The sequence below is a fragment of the Aspergillus flavus genome, chromosome 8, assembly GCF_009017415.1.
Source record: "Aspergillus flavus chromosome 8, complete sequence".
Classification (NCBI taxonomy): domain Eukaryota; kingdom Fungi; phylum Ascomycota; class Eurotiomycetes; order Eurotiales; family Aspergillaceae; genus Aspergillus; species Aspergillus flavus.
The window spans coordinates 1368137-1384475 of NC_092403.1; the positions used below are offsets into that span (position 1 = coordinate 1368137).

General features: G+C 47.9%; 8 protein-coding genes across 8 annotated transcripts; 6 read left to right on the forward strand and 2 right to left on the reverse strand.

Moving 5' to 3' along the window:
• Positions 1-322: 322 nt before the first annotated feature.
• F9C07_1935192 (uncharacterized protein) lies at positions 323-2519 on the reverse strand. Its single transcript, XM_071508506.1, has 4 exons — positions 1888-2519; positions 1442-1830; positions 868-1373; positions 323-816 (listed from the first exon to the last, which is right to left on the reverse strand). The coding sequence occupies exons 1-4, from the start codon at positions 2060-2062 to the stop codon at positions 633-635; spliced, it is 1254 nt and encodes a 417-aa protein (XP_071367340.1). The 5' UTR covers positions 2063-2519; the 3' UTR covers positions 323-632.
• A 457-nt stretch (positions 2520-2976) lies between these two features.
• F9C07_12668 (uncharacterized protein) lies at positions 2977-3285 on the reverse strand (the record flags this gene model as incomplete). Its single annotated transcript, XM_071507877.1, has 1 exon — positions 2977-3285. The coding sequence occupies one exon, from the start codon at positions 3283-3285 to the stop codon at positions 2977-2979; it is 309 nt and encodes a 102-aa protein (XP_071367341.1).
• Positions 3286-4517: 1232 nt separating this feature from the next.
• F9C07_12669 (putative alcohol dehydrogenase) lies at positions 4518-5862 on the forward strand. Its single transcript, XM_041287541.2, has one exon. It carries the CDS (start codon positions 4675-4677, stop codon positions 5782-5784), a length of 1110 nt encoding a protein of 369 aa, XP_041151301.2. The 5' UTR covers positions 4518-4674; the 3' UTR covers positions 5785-5862.
• Positions 5863-6340: 478 nt separating this feature from the next.
• F9C07_12670 (putative zinc finger protein) lies at positions 6341-7309 on the forward strand (the record flags this gene model as incomplete). Its single annotated transcript, XM_071507878.1, has 2 exons — positions 6341-6730; positions 6803-7309. The coding sequence occupies 2 exons, from the start codon at positions 6341-6343 to the stop codon at positions 7307-7309; spliced, it is 897 nt and encodes a 298-aa protein (XP_071367342.1).
• A 583-nt stretch (positions 7310-7892) lies between these two features.
• Positions 7893-8634, forward strand: F9C07_12671 (S-adenosyl-L-methionine-dependent methyltransferase; the record flags this gene model as incomplete). The annotated part of the gene is made up of 2 exons (XM_041295380.1): positions 7893-8361; positions 8426-8634. The coding sequence occupies 2 exons, from the start codon at positions 7893-7895 to the stop codon at positions 8632-8634; spliced, it is 678 nt and encodes a 225-aa protein (XP_041151299.1).
• A 610-nt stretch (positions 8635-9244) lies between these two features.
• Positions 9245-11176, forward strand: F9C07_2287310 (nucleotide-diphospho-sugar transferase). The gene is made up of 3 exons (XM_041295379.2): positions 9245-9723; positions 9775-10366; positions 10424-11176. The coding sequence occupies exons 2-3, from the start codon at positions 9918-9920 to the stop codon at positions 11061-11063; spliced, it is 1089 nt and encodes a 362-aa protein (XP_041151298.1). The 5' UTR covers positions 9245-9723; positions 9775-9917; the 3' UTR covers positions 11064-11176.
• An 887-nt stretch (positions 11177-12063) lies between these two features.
• F9C07_12673 (glucose-6-phosphate/phosphate and phosphoenolpyruvate/phosphate antiporter) lies at positions 12064-13366 on the forward strand (the record flags this gene model as incomplete). Its single annotated transcript, XM_041295377.1, has 6 exons — positions 12064-12146; positions 12197-12264; positions 12321-12326; positions 12376-12593; positions 12665-13072; positions 13124-13366. The coding sequence occupies 6 exons, from the start codon at positions 12064-12066 to the stop codon at positions 13364-13366; spliced, it is 1026 nt and encodes a 341-aa protein (XP_041151297.1).
• A 1460-nt stretch (positions 13367-14826) lies between these two features.
• Positions 14827-16331, forward strand: F9C07_2205875 (secretory lipase-domain-containing protein; the record flags this gene model as incomplete). The annotated part of the gene is made up of 2 exons (XM_071509618.1): positions 14827-16084; positions 16222-16331. The coding sequence occupies 2 exons, from the start codon at positions 14827-14829 to the stop codon at positions 16329-16331; spliced, it is 1368 nt and encodes a 455-aa protein (XP_071367343.1).
• Between the last annotated feature and the right edge of the window lie 8 nt (positions 16332-16339).

Below are 16339 nucleotides of genomic sequence, written 5' to 3' on the forward strand. Positions count from 1 at the left end.
TAGTCTTACCTTGCAGAGGAAAGGTTCCGAGCACGTTGGCTGAGATTCCTCCGAGGGCCAAAATGCCTCAGATTTAGCCCCAGACAGAGGGGCCATCCTGACGTACACCAACACCAATACTCGTCCAGAATAATCGTGGCGAAACTAAGTACTCGGTTGCCTTCAGTATCCACCCACCTAGTAATTATTCGCCCCACAAATACCGATATTGTGTGGAATGGCCTAGATCGCCTTGAATTTCCATCCTGACCGTGACTGGTAGGCACACCACAAAACTGCAAGGTCAGAGAATAACATAGCTAACAATTCGTGTATATGTGAGATTGGCCCCGTTGTTCACATTTTAACTTTCACACTACATTTGGTCCAACCTTCAAAAAGAAAGTATTTCAATAGCACCTGACAATTAATTGCATTGACTCGTGTGATAGACTTCATTGGCGCCGGCGCTAGTCGGGAAGAATCCCTTTAGATCAACTCAAAACTCTCGCCAACATATAGCGCGACCAAGGTGCGTACATGACTCCAGTTCAAATGCACTTGAACGGTTGATTGAAACATACTGGTGGGATACAAACTTTGGAAGATTACGAATCATATACATTAGTAGAAAGGTTATACGTAGAGCACTGTCACTCTCGAACATATGATACTTTTGGCCAGTCCCTGCATAGGCCAAACACCGTGCGACAAAATTTTCCGACTTCGACCACAAAGTCAGTTTTTCTCCACGATCCCTGCGCATGATGGAACAGTCGTGCGGAAGGATCGTCGACGGATTTCGATCCCATATTTCCATACATGCCTCTTCCCGGACTACCCCTATTAGCACAAAACATAAACCAAGGTAGAGAAGTCACAACATACCTAAACCCAGTAATTGGGAGCACCAAGACATCTCCGACAACCTTACTTTGCCCTCCATCCGTCAATCCGGATAGGGCATTCCATCGCAATCCGGTAGTTGTTTCCAGCCATCCTTTTACGGCTTCTGTAAAGGCAGCGGGTCCCGTCAGGAGGAGGGGATCTATCCTGTTCAACGCTGCCTGATCCTCTGTACCATGTATCCGGCTGCTCCTTCTAAATGTTGTGTTCCTAAGATTTGCCGAGAGACGATCGAGAAACGTCTGGAAGATGGGATGTCCTGGTGCCGCCGCAAGTGACCACTGCGTCAACTGAACAGGCTCGGCGTAGCCCATGCGCCAGTATGCATCGCTCTCTGGTGGACAGTCTGCTTCTAGACCCACGATCGCCCGTATCGGATCAGCTGCCTTGTATGTTTGATTTGTCTCTGAGTCTTCCCAGTTTCGGAGATCATCTGTCGTAATCCAAGATGAGGGGTTTCGAAGTGGTTCGGTGTCCATATCGCCGTACTACCAACAGTGAAAAATAATTAGCATATGTCGAATCGCTTCTTATGGAATGGTACTAGAATACTCACAATACCACCGATCCATTTCGCCACTATAATGCGAAACACATCCGATCTTTCCACGTTGCTGGGGAGGGAGTAAAACTGGACCTCCAGCTCAGGCTCGAAAGATTTGACGAATTGTGCGACGCCCTCATCATCCCACAGAAAGTAGGCCATTTCACTTTCCTCGACGGCCTGGAGCCATCGTGTCGCGCTTTGGCGCATCAAAGGCGACCATGCCTCAAAGTGGGTATTCTTCCATGTTTGGTGTACGATGAGTGGGATCTCCGAGTGTGGTATCTTCCTCTGGGATGACAACGTTGCTCTTTGTGTGGCTAACTTTGCTGCTTCGACAATCGTCTCGGGGCGAGAAGTCGAACCTTCAATCCATTCGTCGGGAATATGCCACGCTGCGACTTTTGTTATTCACGATTGTGACACAGCAGGGATTGCGATAGTGCGACCACACTCACCTCCCCCTTTTCCCGACTGAGTCTGTACGTATTTAGAAAGAAGGGGACTTCCACGCTCCGCACTTAGAGCACTGAGAGCTTCAGCATGGGACCATTGGACTGCACAAATAAAAACAAAAGCCAGGGCCGATGCTAGAACGACTAATCGCCGGAAACGCCAGCGCGGCAACGGCATTGTGGGTGTAATGCGTAAACGAGAATTGATACACGGTGTTAGTCGTCGCAAATTAGGACATTATCTAGCCATCCTCGTAACATAGCCTGTCGAAGCGAATATGTGCTGACGCATTGGTCATGTCATGAAAGAGCTGCATATGGACTAGAGGTGAATTTTGGTTTAGAAAAGAACTGGGCCGAAATGGTCTGCCACTAGTAGGAGGAACTGCAGGACACTTTCCGTGGAACGATGATCGCACCGGCCTTACTTTCTTCAGGCAACAGTTCCGTCCGTACTTGTCATGTGGGGCGAGCTATTCGTCTACTAGGAAACGTATTTTTAACCCTGTTTACTGGCAATTGGTTTTTGACATTATTGCTTTTGTCTGACAAAGCTTTGAGCTCCGGGCCATAACGGAATTGTTTGCCTCACAGCCCCTTTACGACAGGTTGGTGAGATTTTAGACGTCAGAGCTTTGTCTACCCTACTCCCTCCAAGCTCTTGGCCTTGCGTAGAATAGTGCCTTGGGGTACTCTCAATAACAGCACTAACTCTACTCTGTGACATATCTAGTAAGCTGAATACAGCTACATGCACATCTCAGCCCGGCTGGATGTAGTCTAAGCCTGGTGTCATACGAAGACTGGAGAGCATTTTTCACATACTCATTAATTACATAAGGCACACAGACAGGTCGTGCAATTCTGCTTTTAACTTACAAAGCAACTATCCCATAGGTCGGGGATGGCTTCATACTGCGAAAAGCAAACATCCAGTTATTATAACATTATGCAGCCTTCTATAGTTTACAGACACGGCATTTCGGAATATTAAATGGCCACTGAAGGTAGAACTCATTAAGTAACCCATCCTTACCTGAACAGTGGCTAAGTCATCCTTAAAGTCTGACACCCAACCAACTCCAGGCTCACTCAAACTGAACGGAGCTGCAAGTAATCTTCCACCTCGTCAGGGTCTTCAACCGACTTGGCGTTCGGTATATGCACATCCACACCAGCAATCTCTTTCAATGATGGTAGCCTGTCCCGATTTTCCATGAGAAAGGTCAGGGCATCATGCTGGCTACTGGCCCCAACTGTGTATCCTAAAATACACAGATATTCCAGGTTTGGAGGGAGGATGTCGACTAAAGACCACGATGGGTCCTCCGACCCAGAATTGCCAATACTAGCACGAGTAAGGGCCACCCGCAGCTTGACGCTGATTGTGAGATGCTTCATAACGGTAAAGTCTCGGAGTGACGTAGGCCGTCCCTCGGTATAGTCTTTCTCGAATGGATCCTCTCCGGCCGTGTATGCGTCGTCTATGTCTCAGTACGCCGCTCGCTGATTATTTAATCCATCATCCGCATCGACCTCAAGTTCTTGTAGTTGATTGGTATGGTAGAGCAATGCACCTAGCAGGGGCCGCTCTAAGAACATAGGTGACGCCCATCGACAGTGCCGCGTCCGCCGATCGGGTATTTGAATTCTTGAAGCCTTCTGCATGACTTGATAGTTTCGGGCAGCTTTGCGATGGAGCAGGTGGACTTCTGGATGTACAGTTTCTTTGGAGTTGGTCAATCATGGTTCGAGCTCTATACACTCGCGTCTATCCTCTATGGCTTCCATGCTTATGGCTTCCACGGCCGGCAAGTTACCGACCGGCTTCATATGCTCCACAATGTTATAGTTCTCGTAGAATCCTTTGTCAATCAAAGTAGGATGTTTATCACTGATACAGCGCACTCCGCGTAGGTTTTGAAGACACGGTATCTTCGTCGGATTGACATTCGTTCGTTCCAAGAACGCTTGCAGCATAAAGTAGCATCAATTGGTGATTCAAACTCATCGTGTATATTTGGAAAGGCCAAAGATTCTAGATTTGGATCGACTGAAATAATCAAAGCCGCCAGTACCTGCGTTAGATGTATTAAATCAATTTCGCCGCCCGTGCTGCGAAACCTATTACTCAACGTTAGCACTGTCCGTGTCGTTATTGGGTGCTCACATACTATCAACTCACCTGAGGTCGCGTGGTCGATGCGTAACAATGTTAATCATCATGTCATACTGCTTTCCTTCGAATCCATCTTGACGCACTACGCCCTCTAGTAGTTTCCATTCTTCCTATGTTATCTTTCTCGTGGGATTCTAATCGGGCGGCTTCATCGGAGGCCCAAGGCGCGATCCATCTCCATCCACATGACGAACACGCTAGCCAAGGGCCGGTTGTCATAGTACGGACAATAGCGTGTCAAACACCTCGTTGGTGTGCTCAACCCTACGCAAATATACTCGATGTAGATCTTCTGGGTGCGGTGCACGGACAGATTCCTTTGCTGTCTTTTTAGCGTTGTTTTTGGCGGTTTGGAGATTTAGGCTGCCGTAGCCGGAGACTCTTGGGTTGCCTGGTCGACATCGTCCTCTCTTCTGCATTATATGAGTGAATGTTCTATATAGCGCGCATGACAATGGTCGGCTGTCGGTTTTCTTACCCCGGCTTCCACTTCTTTGTTCAATAAGTATGATCCAGCCGCTGGTTTATCTCCGCCAACACAATATGCAATTTAGGTGTGGGGCCTATTGTTCTTCGGCCGCAGTTCATTGTTCTTCAAACATTCACCCCAGATGCTGTCTGGCGCCTTAAATATCCTCCCTTCCATCAAAATAAATAGTTCAATGCGTCAGGATAATGAACAAACCTGCAATACGGAGACGGAGAACAAGAACAGTACAACTCGCACAGAACAAAAATCCAAAATGTCAACCATGAAAGCATTCCAATTCGACGACGTGCAGAGCGGTCTCCAGTTGAGAACCGTATCACGTCCCCAACCAGCGCACGGCCAAGTGATCATACAGATCAAAGCAGCTGGTCTGTGTCACTCCGACTGCTTCATCCTCCAAGACGATCAATACAACATGATCATGAAGCGACCTATAGTATTAGGTCATGAAGTGGCCGGGACGATCATAGAACTCGGTCCAGGAGTCTCAGATTATGAAGTTGGTGACAAGGTCGTGGTGGGAATCCCCACGCATCCCGTGGCTCAGGACAGCTTCATCAAAGCCATTGGGCTCGGCTATGATGGCGGTTATGCAGAGCAGGCCATGGCCTGGGTAGAGAATCTCGTTCGGATTCCGCCCGGTGTTTCTTTCGCACAAGCCGCTGTTGCGAACGATTCGATCGCGACCGCCTATCACGCCGTGATCACGGAAGGCCATGTCAGTCCCAATAGCAGGGTGGCTATTGTGGGGCTGGGCGGGCTGGGTCTCTCTGCCATTCAGATTGCTGCTATTCACGGAGCTCGGATATATGCAGTGGATATTGATGAGACCAAATTCCCTCTTGCTCTGGAGCTGGGGGCCATCGGGTGCGCCAGCGGACTTGATAAATTCGAGGATATCGTGTTTGATACAGTGGTTGACTTTGCCGGTGCTGGCATAACGACTGCGGCAGCAGTGAACGCCGTCAAGCCATGCGGTCACGTGGTAGTGGTCGGCCTGGCTGCGAAGCAGATGAATTTGGATACGCATTCAGTGATTACCAGGAACATTACTTTGCAGGGGTCGATTGGCTCGAGCCTGGAAGAATTAAAGGAGGTCTTGAGACACATCGCCGACGGTCGTCTTTCTCCCATTTTAGAGGAGATTTCTTTCGACAGCATCCCGCAGGGACTTGAGCGATTGGCGCAAGGAAAGGTGACTGGTCGTTTGTTCACAGATCCGACTGCATAGTAAACGGATACTGCCAGCAACTACTGTGTACATTTATTTTCCCCATGGACAATTCACCAGGTCGGCCGTGCTTGGGAATCAGATCAAGACTATAAATCGAAGACTTTCAATTGTGAAACCTGATTGAATATTGCAATTATTGAGCCTTAGCTCCTTCTGTCGTATACTTGCAGTCAGTGGCTGATCTTTGGGTTGTTAAGTATTCTCACAGTCATCAATAACGGCACACTCGTCACTATATCTCTGTTTCTTCCTTGTGTGCGCCACGAAAATCTTGACACTGTCCTAAAGCATGGTAGAACCACAGCGCGTTACCACTATGGCACATCCCGAGTAACCGGAGAAGTGAAGGTCAAGATTCCAGCACCACATGATCAGGTGAAGTAAACTCTTTCTAACAATCAGCAGATTGCTGCTCAATGGAGCCAGTGAATGGTCAAACCAAGCAAACATGGCAGTATCACCTGAAGTGACAATAACACATACATCCATCCTTTCAATACTTCCATCTCCATGTTCTCATCAACTCATTCTCTTCTCATCATCCACGGTCAAAATGTATAAGTGTGAGACGTGTGGTGCCAGCTTTGAGGACCAAGCTACCTATGAGAAACACATGGATGACAAAGTGCATCGCCCTGAATGCGAGACATGCCGTCGCACCTTTGGTACCTGGAGCGCTTGCGACCAGCACATGGACGACACAGATCACTGGGCACCACGGTATGACTGCCAGACCTGCTCTCGAGAGTTTTTCTCTCAGAGCGCTGCTGATCAACATATGACTGCGGTGGGACACTGGTCACCTAGAGTTCCATGTGAGACGTGTAACATGACGTTTCCTAACAAGCTCATTGCGAACCTACACATGACTGCTATGTCTCACTTTAAGAATTATTGTCGTCCCTGTGGAAGACGGTTTCAGAGTGAACACAGTCTCCAGATGGTAACAGCCTTCCACCTGATCGCATCTGGGTCTTTGGAACATGGACCGCAGCGCTGACATATACATGTATAGCACCTCGTCAACTCGAAGATTCATCAGGCAGATGTCGTCTGTCCGTTTTGCAAGCTCGACTACACATCTGCCAGCGGCCTTATCCACCACCTTGAACAAGGCTCCTGTCCTGACGCCGACATACTGAGCCGAGAAACCATTCTCCGCATAGTTCACGAGAGAGACTCGCAAGGGGTCATCACGAACAAGCAGATCGACTGGCATAAAGAAGACAGTTCTCAGAACTCTAAAACGACCAATGCTTTCAACGGATCGTTCTGGGAATGCTACCTATGTCATCTGGAGTTTGGCTCTGCCACGGCCCTGGGTTCACATCTTAGCTCTCCTTTCCATAAGCAAACTGTGTATCATTGCCCGAACTCGAACGATAAGTGCGTTAAGGAGTTTACCACCCTAGCTGCGCTGTTTAATCACCTTGAGAGCGGGGCATGCTCGTGTATGGGTCTTGAGAAGGTACAGAAGATGGTCGAGAGCATTTTCCAGTCATGGAAACCCATTGATTTCTGATGCTCATGGGACTCCTACAAATTACTCTAACGAAACTGTATGCCTTGCGAACATGTGACCAGAACCTACTCGGCTCTTGTTTCAATGCGTTTGACGGTACTACCAGAGTGTGTCCCGTCTATTAGTGGTTTGATTTTACTTCAATGCCGGGGACCGATTTGCTTCGTGTTCATAGGCCGGATCCTTTTAAACGAGCTGTTATCTTTCTCAGGAGTATTCAATGCCAGCAAGTTGTCGTTATGATTTCAATTTAATCCGACTTATAGGTCCATGTGACTCTTTGGGATCCTTGTCTTAAAATATTTCATATATCAGTCAAAATCCTAAACGGGGACTAGCGCGACGCTGTGTGGACGTATCGGTTAAAAACCATCTAATCACTAGCCTCCAAAGACTATCCTTGACTCATACCGTGGGCATGAGCGGGGAAACATCATCAGATAATGCAAGCTTTAGCGCCGTCTTTCCGAACCACGTAACCTTAAAAGCCACTCGATCCCCAATTGATTCTCACCATCACTTCCAAAAGAAAGAGTTCTACTTTGCCTCATAATCATCCCATTGAGAACAAATCGGTAGTACAATGTCCTCACCGAGTCCTCTCGAAGGCGTCGCGCCACACATCCGCAACCTCCTCACCACCCTCCACAAACAATCCACGACCCAGGAATCCGCCATCACAGATGCCGACTTTGAAAGCCAAACCTTCGACGACGTAATGCGTGACAAGTTCATCGCCCTCGATGAAGACAAATCTCAATACCTCTATCAGCTCTGTCGCATCATCAACGCCAAAACTGTTGTCGAAGCTGGCACTTCCTTCGGCGTGAGTACCATCTACCTAGCCCTCGCTGTGTCGGCCAATGTAGCCGCAACGGGTGGTACAGGTCGTGTCATAGCGACTGAAAATGAGCCAACGAAGGCCTCGAAGGCCCGCGAGCATTGGGCGCAATGTGGGGACGCTGTTACCAATGTTATTGACCTGCGGGAGGGAGACCTCCGTGAGACTTTGAAAAGGGATATAGAGGCGGTGGATTTGCTTCTTCTTGATAGTATGTCTCTTCTCGTTTTTTTGTCTTTCGCTGCTCAGTTCACATTGCTAATTGCTGTTGGCAGTTTGGACTCCCATGGCTTTGCCCACGTTGAAGCTAATTCTGCCGCATATGAGATACGGGGCCGTTGTTGTGGCGGACAATACCATTGCCGCTGCGGACAAGTATAAGGAGCTTTTGGACTTTATGCGCGATCCCAGTAGTGGATTTGTTAACATGACGCTGCCGTTTAATAATGGCCTGGAGGTTAGTACTTATTTGCCCCGGCAGTAGAGCATCATTCTACTGAAGACAAAGTGGGAGTCACTATTGGGTATGTAAGGAGGACTTATGAACCTTCCTGAAGATCGATAATCCACTTCAAATTACTGCTTCGGCGCATAGGATCATTATACGGTAAACAAGGTCACTTGGGAAGGGGACTATATATCTCGTAGAACGCTGCGCCTCAGCAAATTGTGATATCAACGTCAATGAACAAACTTATTTATCTTTGGGCATTTAATCTTACAGTTGAGCATTGTATTGCAAAGGGTGTGTCTAATCCTAGAAGCTAGAGCTCGATATTATTAGAATATGGAGAATGAAGACACCAGGATGTTATTACCCCTTGCTATTCATTACCCCACCTTCGGAAATATATGTTTTGAAATGACGGATCATGGAATATTGGTTGTCCGGAATCAATTATATATTATACAGATGGATAAATATGGATCTGCGGATCACCATGAAGAGAGCGGTATAGTCTGACATAGAATCCTTTATATGCAGTTTTTACAAGGCCTTGTCATAGTACATGACTATCCTGAGGACAGGATTATCTATTGAGCCGTGCCGCCAGTGTTGCTTGCTGCTACCGCACTAAGCCTGATCCGGAGCTAGCTTCCATTCTGGGCATAGCTCCCCATCACTGTGCGCAGCAACATGACTGAAGTAGGTAACAGAAGACAAACACCCCAGGAAAAGTCGTCTTTATCATTAGCAACTGCTAGTGAACTAGTTTTGAAAGACGCGCTTCGATGTATTACACACTTAATTTCCGGATGAATGAATCGTTTATGGCTGTTCTTCTCGGGTGTGCATCACCGGTTTTACGCGTCGTTTGGTCGGTGGGGTCTGCGCTTCTAACAGGTGTTAACAGATGCTACATTGGCCTGTAACGAGGAGAACTGGAACTTCTTAATACCTGTTTCAACAGCGCTGACATGACCTATGATTTCTGTGTCGAAGCCGGGTCGATGGGAGATCTACTCAATTCAAGTATCATAAATCGCCGTTTCCGGCAGGCGGGTCTGGACTGGGGGTAAAGACTGGAAACGGTCTCTTGGACCAGGATCAGGGCAGTGATTGCGCAACAAGGTATCGTTCCATTTCTAATTTCTTCACTCGGGATCTTCTTAAACATAGTAGATTCGATGCATCTGTAAATTTGAGATATTTCGATACGGCAAGCTCGACGAAGAGCTGTCGAGGCTCGATATTCTCTCTACATGCTTATAACCTAGACGCTCGTTGCTACGACACTCGAAATAACGCAGGTATTTTGCTTCAGAATGATAGCTGACTCTCCATTTGGCTGCCTCTCTCGGCGGAGAATTCAGCTCTTCCTCGGCATCTCTGTCTTTCTTGTGCTTCTCTCCTACCCATTCCGCTCATCTATCGTGCCCTCGGTGGTGCCAGCTTCCTCGCCTCCAATCGCCCGTGCACTTCCTGCTCGTACTCTTTTATCGCGTCCACTGTCCCGTGATGGAACCACGATTCCCAAGATTATCCATCAGACATGGTTTCCAGCGGGGAGCAATATGAGCGAGCGTGCTCAAGACTGGGTTCACGGCATGCGTACTCAGAACTCGGACTGGGAATATGTGCTTTGGGATGACGAAACCAATCGGATGCTTGTTGAACAGTATTTCCCTTGGTTTCTCCAGACTTACGACAGCCTCCCGAAAGAAATCCTTCGGGCGGACGTTGTCCGCAACTTGTATATGTATTTGTTTGGCGGGTAGGTCCTTCGAAACGCTCTATCTTGCCAATTATTGCAGTGTAACTAATCTTACAGGATGTACGCCGACGTGGATACCGAAGCCTTGCGCCCTGTAGCGCCATTGTTTGCCGGCCATGAAACCGCTCTTGCCGCACATGAAGATATCCTCTCGTCTGCACCGTCATTCCAAAAAACTACCGTGCAACGTGCATTCCTGGGACGCATGGCTCGCACTGTAGATATCCTGAGCTCCGCTGCGGTGCCCAACGGTTGGATGGCATCACCCCCCGGTCACCCGTTTTGGCTTCTTCCGGTTCTCAACGTGATTGAGCACCCCGAGGGAACTGGTGATGGGTCTGTTGAGGGTCTGACCGGACCCGGCGCACTGAGCTTGATGATCAAGAAATACTGGGACAACTTCAAAGACAACTCATTGCGAGAGCATGCCTGCAAGACTATCCAGCGGCGGCAGGCATCGTGGCAGTTGTTTTGTGATGAGAGTGAGCTTGCCATGGGCGCGCACATGCAAGATGCGCTGGTACTCCTGCCGGAAAAGCAGATCTACCCCTTCAGTTGGGTGGATGATGCGAACAATGCTTCCGTCTGTCAGGCAGCGTGGGAGAACCCTACCTTCGATCCAGAGGAGTGTAAGCGATTGATGGAGGTGGAAGCCTGGCCTAGTTACTTCATTACGTACTGTACCCATTCTTGGTGAGACTTGTATATCCAAAGATTCTGGTTTTCTTTTTCTTCTTACCATACAAATGGATCACTTCGAGTTCTTAATATTCATATTACTACAATATACGCGACGACTTCAATCCTGTTATACCACGGTTTGACCTGTTGGTCAGGAACATGTCAGACTCAAAACATGGCACCCATATGACCATTGTCCAGAGTTTTTAGTGCTCGAATAGTGCGATTGGAACGGAATACTAAAAGGCTTGAATGGTAAAGCAGTGGGGCGGGTCCCTTGCATTCCGCATCCGGGTGACATGTGTTGCCGATGACTTTCCTCAGCCTGGCTCTGGAGTCTGGACCCTCGGTACAGGAATGTAAGATGACTTCCATTTCAAGGTTTCATCGACCCAAACAATTTGGACTGGGAAGCTTAGCAGGACCAGGAAACGAGCAGGAAGAACCGGCATTTCCCCACCCTCAATTAAACAGTGAGTAATAAAAAGAAAAAGAATCAAGGTAGCATCGACTGGTAACTGACTCGGCTCCTGGGGCGCGCCTACCCTGAGCTTTGTCGCAAACGGCGAAGCGGGCGCAGTTTAGGCATTCTGACTAGCTTGAACCCTTTTTTGTTAGGGATTATACGGGAATGTGGAGCGCGTTCAGCGAATGGAAGGTGCTCCCAGGCAACCATTTTTAATCACCTGGTTAGGGCAACGGGCAATCACACCCTTCCGCTAGTTCCGTACAACCAGTCGAATGATACCTAGACCTCCAAAGCACGAATTTAAGTAATCATCGGAGCCAGCTCATGAATTTCTTCCATATTGCTCGTTGTTGTATTGCGATTCTGCGCGTACACTTATTACTCAACACTTCATAGCAATAGTAGACGCGCTCTAGCCAAATGGACCCCACGTAACGACCTGTCTTACATCGCTCCGCCGCCTTTTCTTCCTTTGATCGGGGGCTGGGATTGTGATTAGAGCCAATTCGAAAAATCTTGAACTTCTTCCCTGTGTCGGAGAAATACCATGGGAAACGAAAGGGGTGAGATGGCATATCAAGAACTCAACGGCGGCAAGAGGCCGACATGGAATATCACCTTAGATATTCTGTACGTAGTTTGGGTCCCCACTCTTGCCATGACTAGCTGACGGTGATCAGATCCTGGGTCTTCTGGTCAAACCTTACGGTCTTATTCAATAAATGGATATTAGACTCGACGGAATTCAGTAAGTTCAATACGGTCGCTTTGCAAGAAAATTATTCCGACTAACTGTCTTGTCAGGATACCGTGAGTGGGTTGCTATCTGAGTGTGCTTTCACCTGCTAAACAATTGCAGCGATCCTTCTCACGACATGGCACCTTATATTTGCTACCGTGGTCACTCAAGTTCTGGCCCGGACAACGACATTCCTGGATGGCCGGAAGAATATCGAAATGAATAGCCGACTGTATGCACGCACCATGGTTCCCATTGGTCTGCTATATAGCGGCAGCCTTGTCTTCGGGAATATCGTCTACCTCTACCTCAACATATCATTTATTCAGATGCTGAAGGTATTACTCCTTCGCTCCTGTCGATCTTATTCTATACGACAAAGACAATTTGAAGCTGACAGTACTTGCAGGCCGCCGGACCAGTCGTCACCCTCCTCGTCAGCTGGTCATGGGGGGTAGCAACCCCTTCAATGGAGGTACTAATTAACATCCTAATCATCACATGCAGTGTTGGCCTTGCCGTATCAGGTGAAATCCAGTTTTCATTACTCGGCATATTCTACCAAATGGCGAGTCTCGTCTGCGACGCGAACCGTCTCGTAATGATGCAAATTCTGCTGTCTGAAGACGGCCAGAAAATGGACCCGCTCGTCAGTCTCTACTATACCGCGCCGGTCTGCGCCGTTATGAACTCGATTATTGCTTGGAATACGGAGCTCAGGGATTTTCACTGGAGTGTTGTCCCTAACACTGGCTATTTGACGCTGTTGGCCAATGCTGTGGTGGGATTCATGCTCAATGTTTCGATCTTTGTCCTCGTGAGTCACCTGGTCCAATGAAAGCAACTAACAGGCTAACAATGTCGTCAGATCGGAAAGACGTCGGGATTGACGACGACACTTGTCAGTATCCCAAAGAATATTCTGCTTATCGTTGCCTCGGTTGTGCTTTGGCATACGCATGTGAGCACAATTCAGATCGTGGGATATTCGATTGCTTTGCTTGGATTAGTGTACTACTCACTTGGGTGGAGGACGATCAAAAGTAGTATAGAGAACATTAAGGCTTGGAGGAAGGATCCTGCGAGAGGTATATACTCGGATAAAGTCTAATTATATGATTGATGTAATGAAAGTGGATGCATGGGGCGTTCTGGGCGAGCTGGTGGTTATTGGAGTATACATAGTTGTATTCTAGTCACAAAGGTCGAGATTTTTTTCAAGTGAACATCGACGTGCGTTTAAGTTTCTCGTATACTAGTTATAGCGTGTCTGGTGTCCGGAGAATATGAGATCTAGCCCGCGTCAATGCCTTTCTCGCACAGATAATACACTGCATATTCGCGGCCAGATGTCCGAGTATCGATCTAGCTACGGTGTCTATGTTGCCTGGGACGTAAGGAGCATCTTCTGGGACGTAAGGAGAATCTGATATACACGCGATACGTTCAAGTAAACAGTGAATGCCCCGCCTACCTACTCCAATGGTTCTTCGTTCCGCATGTCGGTGCCTAAGTTTTACATAATAGTATTCTATCAGTTGCAGCTTGCTGTGGGACAATATTATTCGCTGCATACGTAGGAGCTTTGTATAACGTCTACACCATATTTGCCTACTTTAAAGGATCGTCCATGCACCATTTCCTCATGCAAGGTTTGGAACCCTAAAGTCCCCGTAAACTAAGTACAGTAATCTTCAATAAAATCTTATCCAAACCATATCCTTTGGAACGTTCTATGACCTCAATGTATGCGCAAGGAGCTGACATCAAAGATATATTGAGTCCTATTCTGGAACCTCCCTCTTTCTGCGAAGTGGACCGTACGCCCTATAGGATTTGGGGGCCCTCTGGAGCGGCCCATCCTCAATCTCTATCTGTTAGATCCGTTCATATAAAATACCCTTGCAGGAGAAGTGTATCGATTTTCTCATTCAGTTCCTCGTAGTACAGAATACGATAATCGCGAATGCTCTTGTGGAGCTAAAAGTGGTCGTGGTCGAACGTCATTCGGGCTGAAAGCCAAGGTTCGGCATGATGATTGGATACATATTGCCAAACAACCAGAACAGCAAAGCTGATGAATGAGAGCTATCAATTTCATTCACAATAGTAAGTTCCGCGCGGCCCTACTTATCACATTTGGTATTACACGCGGGCGATCATCGCAACCGTATGACCTATCGAACTTTCCCCTGCCGATCTTTCTATTTTCTATCGCACTTTCCCATGTTATTTTCTGCCATTAGCTTTTCAGGGCGCACTGATGTTTTCATTGAATAAATGTCAATATTGTGGTGGGTTAGGGTTTCCCATTGCAGGCGGGATTACCTGTTTCGGCCAAGTGGGCGACGCGTTCGGCTTCACTCTGCTGAAGTTTCCGGGGACCACAAAGTTCAAAACACACCAGTGGACTCGATAATGGATATAAGGGGACATATCCACGGTCTATTGTTGTTATTTCGGCATCGTCATGACCAAAGCTCCAGATTGATATAACGGCACTGAAGTGTCTGCATAATCTAATTCTAATACAATTGACTCAGCCATATTGTCAGAGGAAATTTCGCCAATATGGTTTTCACGATCGCGATATATTCCATAGTCCTGTTATTGGCGACCATCAGCCAGTCACTGGCAAAAAATATCTTGCCCCTGGGTTCAGCAAAACAAGATGAGCCTCTCCCACCGAGTCAGGACCCGTTCTATACACCCGACGAAGACTGGGAAGCATCAGAACCAGGGACTATACTAAAGACACGCAGTGTCACGATCGGGTCGATTATAAAATTGCCCACCCCTCTTCAGAGTGCTCACCAACTTCTCTACCGCACAACGAACGCTCAGAACCAACCTAGTTATGCGGTAACAACGGTATTGATCCCGATCAATGCTCAATTTGATCGTCTGCTTTCCTACCAAGTGGCATACGACAGCCCCAACCTCGATTGTTCGCCATCCTATACGATCCAGTTTGGTGCTCCGACAGCGGTCGATGATCCCGTCTTGGAGCTTTCCATCTTGGCGGAACCCTTCATGTTGGCGGGCATACCTCTTAGCATACCAGATTACGAGGGCATTGAATCCTCCTATACAGTCGGAACACAGGCAGCATATGGCGTCCTTGACTCGCTCCGCGCCGTTTTGAACTCCACAGATATCACCGGAATCCAATCTAATGCCACGACTACTCTGTTCGGCTACTCCGGAGGCGCTTCAGCGTCGGAATGGGCAGGAGAACTTCAGGCATCGTATGCGCCAGATGTAAACATAGCGGGCGCTGCAATCGGTGGTCTTCCTGTCAACGCGACTCAAGCCTTTCCTACCATTGATGGAACCAGCAATTCCGGTCTACTCGTGGGCGGTCTGAACGGCATTGCTAATGCTTTCCCTCCGATCGCCGAGTATATCGAAGAGCATCTCAAACCAGAGTTTAAGTCGGAGTTTGATCTCGCAATGACAATGTGTGCAGCCAGCGTCTTCAACTCGAGTGATGGCTATGTTCCTCAACTGGCCGACAAGAATATCTCGGCGTTCTTTGACAATGGTTGGGCTGTTGTCTCTGAATTCGCGGAACTATTGGATACCGTCTGGGTGATGGGCCAACACGGGGTCCCAGAGTTCCCAATGTTTGTGTTCCAAGGAACAGCAGATACCACAGTGGGTAGTCTTGGAAATGCGACCGATTTGGTACAACAGTATTGTAATGATGGGGCTATTATACATTATGCACAGGTGGCTGGGGCTGACCATATTCCGGCGCTCTTCCGGGGATACCCCAGGGCACAGTCGTTTTTGATGGATATCTATAACGGTGTTGTACCGGACAAATGTACAGATACCGAAGTGCTAATCATATAGTTAATGATGTATATATTAATTTAATCGCAAGGAATATAGGCTTTCGTTCAAGTTAATCTCACCACCTGCGAGGAAGTTTAATGATAGCTGGAGGGAACCATAACCCAGCAACTTCTGTATGTACAAACATACTTGGTGGATTCACACAGGATATTGAATCGTCCAGTACCCCAGACAAGATAAACCCACCTCAAGCAGTCCCCACCTTCGCATACTAAACTACCAC

What these genes read in the sequence shown, in the direction of transcription:
- F9C07_1935192 (XM_071508506.1), bottom strand. Translation starts at nt 2,062, where the DNA reads ATGCCGTTGCCGCGCTGGCGTTTCCGGCGATTAGTCGTTCTAGCATCG. An exon ending in TCAGTCGGGAAAAGGGGGAG is followed by an intron (nt 1,831 to 1,887) that starts GTGAGTGTGGTC and finishes GAATAACAAAAG; the next exon opens with TCGCAGCGTGGCATATTCCC. An exon ending in CGAAATGGATCGGTGGTATT is followed by an intron (nt 1,374 to 1,441) that starts GTGAGTATTCTA and finishes CACTGTTGGTAG; the next exon opens with TACGGCGATATGGACACCGA.
- F9C07_12669 (XM_041287541.2), top strand. Translation starts at nt 4,675, where the DNA reads ATGCTGTCTGGCGCCTTAAATATCCTCCCTTCCATCAAAATAAATAGT.
- F9C07_2287310 (XM_041295379.2), top strand. Translation starts at nt 9,918, where the DNA reads ATGATAGCTGACTCTCCATTTGGCTGCCTCTCTCGGCGGAGAATTCAG. An exon ending in TATATGTATTTGTTTGGCGG is followed by an intron (nt 10,367 to 10,423) that starts GTAGGTCCTTCG and finishes CTAATCTTACAG; the next exon opens with GATGTACGCCGACGTGGATA.